Source organism: Crinia signifera, chromosome 1 (assembly GCF_055691185.1).
Source record: "Crinia signifera chromosome 1, ASM5569118v1, whole genome shotgun sequence".
In the NCBI taxonomy this organism is placed as follows: Eukaryota; Metazoa; Chordata; class Amphibia; order Anura; family Myobatrachidae; genus Crinia; species Crinia signifera.
In genome coordinates, this window is record NC_139217.1 from 200,753,481 (window position 1) to 200,763,858 (window position 10,378).

The 10,378-nt window shown below is 41.7% G+C and overlaps 1 protein-coding gene across 2 annotated transcripts in view; it reads left to right on the plus strand.

Moving 5' to 3' along the window:
* The window catches only part of PARM1 (prostate androgen-regulated mucin-like protein 1), a 119,808-nt gene extending 109,943 nt beyond the window's left edge, over window positions 1-9,865 (plus strand). The window contains exons 4-5 of one of the 2 annotated variants that reach the window (XR_014472938.1): window positions 5,925-8,219; window positions 8,388-9,865. Coding sequence is in view for 1 of the 2 variants with exons in the window: in XM_083179158.1 (XP_083035284.1) it covers window positions 5,925-6,009 (85 nt within the window). In the remaining variant the exon portion in view is untranslated. Of the gene's footprint in view, window positions 1-5,924 lie in introns of both variants that reach the window. The other variant, XM_083179158.1, reaches the window with a different exon arrangement.
* Window positions 9,866-10,378: the final 513 nt, after the last annotated feature.

The following is a 10,378-nucleotide window of genomic DNA, read 5'->3' on the forward strand; positions in this document are numbered from 1 at the left end:
TAGCTTGGGAGACAGATAACGAGTCCGAGAAGGCTTAGAGGCATTAGCTTTTAAAGGAAAGCTGTTATTTGGTTCAGAACTGGAAGAGATTATTAAGCAGGCCACAGGTGGAAAAAAGCACTTTCCTGCCTACCCCTGCAGCCAAGCAGACATCAAGGTTTTCTGCTTTCAGGCCGTCCTTTCGGCCCTCCCCTAGAGGAGGTGCGTCCTTTCGAGGACAGTCTTTTAAGGGATAGTCTCAGTCCTCCAGGGGCAAGGCCCCAAAGTCAAAATTTGGTTCCTTTCATAAGAAACCAAAGGAGAGGACAAACCCTCCGCATGACTGCCAGGGGTTTTGCCCGGCAGTGATTAAGGTGGGGGGACGTCTGTCACTGTTCAAAGACGCATGGGCACTGTTAGACCGGGACTCTTGGGTGTTAGAAATTATAACCCAGGGTTACACGACTACCAAAGGAGGCTCGGCTCCGTACAGCTCTCTTGGGAGCGGATCATTCTCTTTTAGAGAAGGGTGTGGTAGTCCCGGTCCCCAGAGCGGAGTGGAAAAAAGAAGGCTTTTATTCCACTCTGTGTTTGGTGCCCAAACCAGACGGGTCTTTCAGCTGATCCTAAACTTAAAGTCATTAATATCCATTTGTGGGTAGACCTTTTCAGAATGGAGTCTCTACGGTCTGTGCTGCTAAGCCTGGACCAGGGAGAATTTTTAGCGTCCATGGATGTCCAGGACGCATATTTGCATGTTCCTATCCACCCAGAACATCAGGCTCTATTGAGGTGTGCAATAGGAGACCTACTCTTGCAATTCCAGGCGTTGCCCGTCGGTCTAGCCACAGCGTCAAGGGTATTCACCAAAATAATGTCAGTAATGGCGGCTGTGCTTCGACTGAGGGAAATCAATGGTGATTCCATTTTTGGACGACCTGCAGTTTAATACGGAGGCAGCAGACAAGTTGAAGAGTCACTTGGCAGAAACCATCAGGTTTTTGCAGATTCATGGCTGGCTTCTAAATTTACAAAAGTCTCAGTCACAGAGACTCCAATTCTTGGGGATTGTTTTGAATACCCAGTTGCATCGGGTGTTTCTAACAGAGGCAAAGGCCAGGGATCTGGCTGCCTTGGTACAGGAGATCCTTGGGTCTCAGAGCACATCAGTATGGAGGTGCCTCAAACTGCTGGGGAAGGTGGTGGCGTCTTTCGAGACGTTACAGTTCGCCAGGTTCCACTCTCGAGTGTTCCAGTGGAACATTTTGACAGACTGGTCAGGTAGTACTCAGACCATGATGTCAGAACAAATACTGTTGTTTTCAGAAACTCGATCACTCCTTAAATGATGGATGGAGGTGGATTCCCTTCAGTGGGGTCGGTCCCTGCAGTCCTGGAGCTGGCTGGTAGTCACTACCGACGCCAGTCTCAGAGGCTGGGGGGCAGTAGTTGTGGACCTGCGTCTGCAAGGTTTGTGGACTTCAGAGGAGTCTGCCTTACCGATCAACACGTGGAACTGAGGGCTGTGTGGAAGATGTTTTCTCTGGCGGGAGAAAAGATTACAAGGGCTCCCTTTAGGGATTCAGACCGACAACGCCACAGCTGTGGCGTATCTGAACCACCAGGGAGGCACACGCAGCAAGCTGGCTATGTTGGAGGTGTCCCGAATCTTCTTGTGGGCGGAACAGAATGTTCCAGCATTATCAGCAATATTCATACCAGGAGTGGAGAATATAGAGGCCGACTTCCTGAGCAGGGAGGAGCTGATGGAAGGGAAATGGAGCCTGAACCCACAAGTATTCCACCAGATTACACTGAGGTGGGGGACCTGATGGCATCCAGATTCAACCATCAGGTACCCAGGTTTTATGCCAGGACGAGGGATCCACTGGCAGAAGCAGTGGAGGCCATGACTATCCCCTGGGAGGGGAATCCTCTTTATGTGTTTCCGCCAATGCTGGCAAGAGTGTTGAAAAAGATACAGGCCCTGACAATTCCAGTAATTTTAGTGGCCCCAGATTGGCCAAGGAGGTCCTGGTATTCGAGGCTTCAGAGATTCTCTGTGGACTCATGGCGTCTACCTCTGAGGTCAGACCGTCTAAAACAAGGACCGTTTAACCATCTGGATTGAGGGCCTGGCTGTTGAAACCGCCATTTTGTGGAATATAGGATTCTCAGAGGCGGTGGTTAACACAATGATCAAAGCCAGATAGTCAGTGTCTTCTGTAAATTAGTATAGGGTCTGGAAGACCTATATTCGATAGTGTGAAAGACAGAAGTCACACACATCGCGATTTAAAATGGCTAAAATTGTTGGAGTTTTTACAGGATGGCCTTTCCTCTGGGTTAGGCCTTCAGTCACTCAAAGTTCATATCTCGGCTTTGTCATTTTCTTTCCGGAGAAGGGTTGCATTAATACCGGAAGTTCAGACCTTCCTGCAGGGGGTGTCTCGATTGAAACCTCCCTACAAGCAACCAGTAGCGCCAGGGGAATTATCTCTGGTTCTGGAGTACCTTCAAAAGGCGTCTTTTGAGCCGTTAAGGTCGGCTGACCTTAGATTCCTTACAGGGAAACTGGTATTTTTGTTGGCGGTGGCGTCAGCAAAAAAGAGTATTGGAGTTGGGAGCTTTGTCCTGCAAGTTTCCCTCCTTTTATATGTCATGATGATAGGGCTGTCTTTCGGACAGTACCCCAAAATTTTTACCAAAAGTAGTCTCTGCTTTTCATCTAAATCAGGAGATAGTTCTGCCTGTGTTTCAACCCCAGAGGGTTCAAGGAAAAGGGGCAACTTGAGGAATTTGGATGTTGTGCGCGCCTTGCGCATTTATGTGGACAGAGGAAAGAGTGTCAGGAAGACTGACACTTTGCTAGTTTTGTATGATGTACAAAATAATGGTTGGCCTGCTTCTAAGCAGACCGTTGATAGGTGGTTGCGCTCTGTTATAGCGTTTGCATATACTAAAGTTGGTAGGCCTGTGCCAGCCAGGATTAATGCGCATACCACCAGATCAGTCGCCACCTCTTGGGCGGTTCGACATGGGGCAACAGCTGAGCAGGTTTGCAGGGCTGCCACTTGGTCATCTGTTCATACTTTTGCCAAATTCGATAGGTTCCATGAGTTCGCGTCGGTGGACGCATCATTCGGGCGAGCAGTGATGAGAACTGCAGACCTGAGCGTACCCACCCAAAAGGACCGGCTCTGGAACGTCCCAATGTGAAGCTGTGTCACCAGGACCATTGAAAGAGAAAAAGGGATTTTTGTAAGAACTTACCGTTCGAATCCCTTTCTCTGATATGGTCCTGGTGACACAGCGATCCCTCCCTTACGCTCAGTAAGTATGCCAGTGTTCATGATGTTTCATGTTATAATTGGTTGAAAAGTTAAATTTAAAATTGTGCATATAATATGTGCAGGCGTTGTACTGAGTTAATGTATTCCAGTGGCTTTGAAAGATTGAACTGAGGAGTCTGGGATGCAGTAGGGGAGGAGCCTACCCTCCAAAAGCTTTAGGATAGGTGCCTGGCTCCTGCGGACCCTCCTACATCCCAATGTGAAGCTGTGTCACCAGGACCATATCAGAGAAAGGGATTCGAATGGTAAGTTCTTACAAAAATCCCTTTTTTTTACTTTTCATGCTTAACAATCCATGTGGGCTGCAGTTGGGAACAGTAAAGAAGCGCTACACAAATAATGTTTGGCAAGTGAAACAATCCAAAAAAGGGCAATTTTAATACATAAAATATATTTGTGTGTATTTTATGTGGTAATAAAATATATTTGTGTGTATTTTATGTGTTTATACAGCATACATGCAAGATACTGCAAAATACATAATTAAAATATTAAAATATTCTGAAATACGGAATAATCCGTTATCCAAAATTCTCCTGGTCCCGAGCATTTTGGATACGGGATACTCAACCTGTACTACATAAAAATCACATAATAAAAAAAATATCAGGAAGAAAAAGAGACCTTGTGCAACAATGAGTCAACCCAATGGGTAAGTGCGTAACCTGTACTGAACCAATCGTCAGTCCTGTGTGGAGGAGTCCTGATGGTAATTAAGTGTCCTGGAGGAGTAGACTAAAAACCACTTAGAACTTTGGTTTTTAGTATAAGTATGAGTTTTATATTTGAATAGGTTATATTTATTTATTATGAATCTGTCTCCGAGTTAGACTTCTTCTTATTATGAATGTTAAACAAATGAATCAATTGAATATGCAAATTACCCAATATGGAGTCTGGGTATAAATATCAGTACCAGTACAGCAATGAGACACCTTGATAAAGCTGCTAGTTATATCAGCAAAACGCGTCAGTGCAACCCTGACCGGTGCCTGTGCTGATTCATCTGACCTTCACGTCCCACCATCTTGGAAGACCTTTGTTTATGCCACCTGGACAATCTTCCGCATCATTGTTGAGGTTCCATGGATCTGGTAAATTATCACCTTAAGCATCAGGATACACCTCCAGCAGCATCCACTTTAGTACCATCAGGACTCCTCCACGCAGGACTGACGATTTGTTCAGTGCAGGTTACAAACTTACCCATTGGGTTGACTCATTGTTGCACAAGGTCTCTTTTTCTTCCTGATATTTGTTTTTATATGTGAGTATATGTAGTATTAAAATTGCCTTTTTTGATTGATTCACTAGCCAAACATTATTTGTGTAGTGCTGCTTTCCTCTCTGTTTTTGTATACTATTTACAGGGAGCTGACTACTCCCTTTAAAGCAGCTGCTTTGAGTTAGCAGCACATGACAAGCGCTCACTATTGTTAATCCTTTCCGTTTTTGGTAACATTAAAGAGCCTGAAGTGTGGTGAGTGCAGCGAGCCATGTAAGGGTTCATGTTGACAGGAGTCGACATTGACACCAAAAACCCATGAAAAACTCATGGCGATCTCTTCAGGTGTCTACATTTTTGTCCATGTCGACCTAGTGCAAGTTAACCTATTGTTCAGTGTGTAAGCACTATTCCACCCATCCATTAACGATACAACCGGTGCCTTGTGTTGTCTATTGTTTACGGGGCTGTACTATAGACTGGAAATGTCCGTTTCTGATGTAAGGCTTTTCTACAGCAAACTGTCAAATAGCACTGGGTATATGTAAGGCCAAATTTGATTGTTTTGGGATCAATAGGCCTGGTGTTCAGAAGTTTTACATCTGTGTATGTATCTAAGACACAATACTTACGAGTCAGACTCATATACGGTTAAATAGAAACATGTTACCATGCTAATAAATATAGATGGTAATATATTATCAAGGCTAAATTATGTCTAAAGGTATGACTGACACTGCTGGTCATCGCTATGGCTAGCAGAGATATGATTTCCTTCATTAGACATCCATTTAAGGATAGATTTTGGAGGAATATGCATAAAGCAAACAAGGTATTTAGTGTTATTTAGATCGTTTTATGTTTAGTTGAAACAAAGGGGTAATAGAGCCCAAGATGCTAGATCGCACACAACACTGTCAGGACCAGTGTTCTCAGGGGATAACACTGGCCTCGAGTGTGCTGGTTATTAATCACCAGGAGATATCGGCAGGCATTGCTGTCGCTATGGCCCTTACACACGGAACAAAGTAGGGGCATTTTCTGAGCGATGCAGTTAAATTAAGTAACATCGCTCAGTAAATGCCTGTATATCACTACTTGTGCAGGTCCCGTAACATTTTACTATTTATAATTTACAGTAAAAGACACAAAATATAATAGTCAAGGATCATCTACACAGAGGACACCCATTAAAGTACATCCAGCAAGGAGTCCAACAAGTGACACACAAAAAACCCTCATAAAAATAAATAACTGATGACTATTTTTATCTTAAAGCCTGAATGTTGGTGATATGCTGTAATGCTGGACTGTTTACTTTTATTTTGTGGGCGTTTTATTAACCTTTTACATTTTATGCTCCACAGGCATTCGTCCTATGGAAGACTACTAGAAGACCAGGATTACGGTTCCCTAGGCAACTACAACAATCCTCTGTATGATGACTCTTGAAGGAAAAATTTCAAGCAAGAACAAAATGTATTGTCTGATTTACTGTTGTGTTGAGTCAGGCCAGCAAATACGCTTTACCTTTTAATTCTCAGGCCTGCTGAAATGACCTATCACGCTGTATGTCTGCTGTGCATTGAACAAAGTAATGAATATGAACTGAAAACCAAAGTGAGATTTCTGTACTATTCTGTAAAATAAGCATCTTACTACTGAAACTAATCAGCAATTATTATACGTGCAGTTCTTCATGAAACATTATCCCCTTCAGTAAACCCAATCAGTGATCATGCTTTCTATTAGAAAGTGTAATGACTAATGGCCTTATTATTAGGAGAAACATAGTGATTATATATTTTTTCATTGAAATGCAGTTTTGCACACATACGGATGCTTGCATACAAACCGTCCTAGGAAGCATTAACATTTGAAAAGCACTTTCTTTACAATCCAAAGAAGCTTCTTGCATCCATTACCGTAATTAAGGATAATACAGATCAGTTAATATTATTACCTTAATCTAGATATTTCGTGCTTAACAGTCAGACATCATACCTATTTAAAATATATTTTCATGCAGCTAGTGACCATAATATAGCCAGCAAAATGTCCATGTGTTGCATTTCAGATCACAGACATCATCACCCTTCTTAAACACGCAGGCGACATGCTCTACCTCACTGCTCCTATCATGTGATTTGATATTTTCCATCTAATTGGGGTTTTGTTTTTGTCTTCAGACTAGTCTATTCTGGTTTTTCAGTCATGCAATGCCGGGTTTAACAACCAGAAACATGTAGGTCACATGTGGCCTAGCAACTCTTGTTTTCCGCTGATCAGACTGTTGCATTTGTGTATCCAGACCACTTGTATGACATGACTCATTTTGGAAGTCTTCCATTGAAGGAGAGATAACAACTAGTTCTGAAGTGTGCCTGAGAGCATGTTTTTGTAGCATAGGTGGCCTATTACATGAAAAATTTGAATAAAACTGGTAGAATAAAAACATTCTCAAATTAGATTGTATACAAATAGTCAAATAGCATACACACTGGGTATTGCTGGATAGTTATTAATTTGGGGCATATTTAACAATGAGTGATAGTCTCATAACAAATGATAAAATCAGCTCCTAGGTAGCGACCATGTAGTGCATCAACCGACGGGACCACTTAATACATATTAACATGCATGTGATCATGTATGTAATTTATGTGCCAGATTGTTCCCCCATGGATTGGCAGCACTCAATACAGTGTCACACTGAGGAAACCGCATGCTTCGCACACTAATAGGCCCTGCCCCCAGACCCCCATTGACTAGTTTCACAGGAGTCCAGGAGTGGGCATAGGAGTGTGTGAAGCATGCTGATTCCTGGGTGCTGTATGGTGCCCACTCTATCTCCAGGGGAACCATCCAGCACATATATTACATACATGATCACATGTATGTTTATATGTGCTAAGCGGTACCAGACCCCTCACTACATGGTCGGCGCTGCAATCCCCACTGTTCCTATACTGGATGTCATGATTTTGAACAATAACATTTCATAACTAATTGGCTGGAGCATCATTAATCTTTTGTAACAAGTGATAACAAGAGTTTACTCATTATTAAATCTAAGAAAAATGGATCAACTGGTTAATTGTAAAAAAACAATAATATAATTTATTATAATTATATTATAAAGTGAACACCTGTTGATTTTATTCTGTTGGGCTACTTTGAATGGTATTGGACACCCTGCTTTTGGAGATTCACTCTACAACTAAAATTTCTGGGCTATCAGCTGGAAAAGGTACCAACTTTATACAATCACTCTTGGAATTCCATCACCTATAAACTGCGGATTACAAGTACGTGTTATCGTTGAGGACACCCCTATTCCAACTCGGGTTCATCCATGTCCTCCAGCGTAACTTAAACCCAGCAAGGTTTATGGACCCACTATTATATATAAATTATATCAGTTGATCCATTTTTCCACCTTTTTGCCATTTGTATCTATCCCCTAGGGTTTGACGCCCCCCAGTAGCAGCAGCTTGACACATAATAGACGCCCGTTCACTTCTGTCCGTAAGGCCATTAGTAAACCCTCTTGCTCATTGTTAAATCTGCCTCTTATCATGGATGTGCGAATGTGATCCTGGTGGTGACAATCACAATATACAAAGTACAGTATATTGGCTATTGACTGATCAAAGTATTATGTTAGCAATAGTAGTAGTAGTAGTAGTACGTTTATTTATAGGGCGCCGCAAAGTGTCCGCAGCGCCGTACATAGCAAACAAAAAATAAATGACGAGGTAACGTACAGGGTGTGTTGAAAAATACAGTATAAATGGGGGTATAGCTGGTAGAACTAAAATCAGCATCAGTTCAGCAATGATGTGAAAAGGTGCTGTTGACAACAAAGAATGTTTGACAGAAGAAAAGTCGAGTCTCGGAGCATCTACTCTGCCCAGTAAATCCAAATATCAATCCACAAAATGTCATTATTGGCTCCATGCAATAAGTTCCTGCTTACCCTGCTATCCTTGCAGAAAAAGAGGTGTCTACTGCAATTTGTACCAGAAACAGCTGATGGTACAGTAAGTATCTACTCTTCTTAGTAACACCTAGGTCCCTAAGAACTGCTTTAGATGCTAATGGTGGTGCCAGTATTCCAGCCTGCTAGTAGTGTTAGTAGGCAGAAGGCAGAGAATTCCTCTTAATGCATATGGAGAAGTAATATGGACAGATATTTTGTCTCTCTTTCATTTGGCCCCTTTGCCTCTTAGTACATGGTACCCAATAACAGTATAAAACTGCATACATCTTGAGTCTGATGAATTTCTTGATGCCTTGCTTTGTACCTAATGTCAGCCTTATCTTGTTCCTCCTTTGATGGTGCATAAATCACACTTGAATGTAATGCTTTTGCACACTGTTTTTACAGAGCATTTAAAGCTGAAAGTATTGCAGATAAAAGTATTATTTTGTGGGATTTTTTTATTTATTTAGGGACAGACTTCAAGAAATGTAGACAGTATCTGCTCTAGGCAGACAAAAGGGTAATATGTCCATCTGTAACCATGCTGTGGCATTCCTTTAGTTGATTTCATAATGAGACTGAAGCTGTTGTCTGATATGGATGCTTTGTTTTGAAGTGTAGCACTTTCTACTTTAGATCCTCCAACTGTGACCTGATAATTGCTTGTTAAATGAAAACAGCTGTAGACAGGGTCTCCTCTGTTGGCTGGACAAGGCCCAGATTTTGTGAGTGTAGTGGCTGAATCCATTAGGCATGACTACGCCTCCTACTAATACAATAAATAGTCTACTTCAGACAATCGGAGCCCCTCCCCTATCAGCACACCTGACTTTAAGAACCCCTCATTTATGTTTGTAAAGTGATACAGGTACTTCATTTTGATCATTTGTTTCAATGCTCTTTGTTTTTCATTTACTTGCCAAAAGTCTCCCTGACACATTCTTTTCTATATTTGATTTTCATTTTAACAACCATTGCTATTTGTTTTGGTACTTATGTTTTATGTGTGAAATGGTAAATAAGGATTTGCTTGAATGTGTTAGATGCACTCCATTTGAAATATTGCCTTTAACGACAGTATCTTGGAAATGATTGCTATTTATTTTTATCTATTCTACTTTTTGTAATATGCATATTAAAACAACACTCCAAAATCTGCATAGCTGTGTTTTCAACCATGTTGACAAATAAGACACTGGATTGATGCGACTGACCTTCACCATGGAGCACACGAGCTTTAACCAAGATATGTATATATTACTCAGACTTTATCATTTGTTTGGCAATTTCAAAAAATAAATTGTTGAGGCTTAAAATGTACAATCCCTTGTCTTTGTCTTTTACTGGACTTCTGGTAAATCAGATGGAAGTTAAAAATGTTGGAGAGGAAAAAAAACTAATATTTCTTGTCCTCTCTATCTCTGTCCTTCCTTGTAACACTGCCCACCTAACCACTATTTTTTAAACTATTGGTTCTTGTTTTATCATTATATGTCACGGGTAAATATCTCCCACTTCCCGTGCCTTCAGCGATGTACTTTAGGCCTGATTCTGGTTTACTTGCAAAAGCAAATTCTCTCTCTAATGGACAAAACCCATGTGCACTGCAGGTGGGGCACATGTAACATGTGCAGAGAGAGTTAGATTTGGGTGAGTTATTTTTTTTCTGTGCAGAGTAAATACTGGCTACAATATAGATATCACTTTGTAGTACAAGCCCCACCCAAATCTAAGGGTATCCACACAATAGAACAGTTTGTTTGCCGATTGGCCGATTTCTGACCAATCGGCCAATTTTTACCGGAGAATCGGCCGCAAATCAGCCAGTCTCGATCG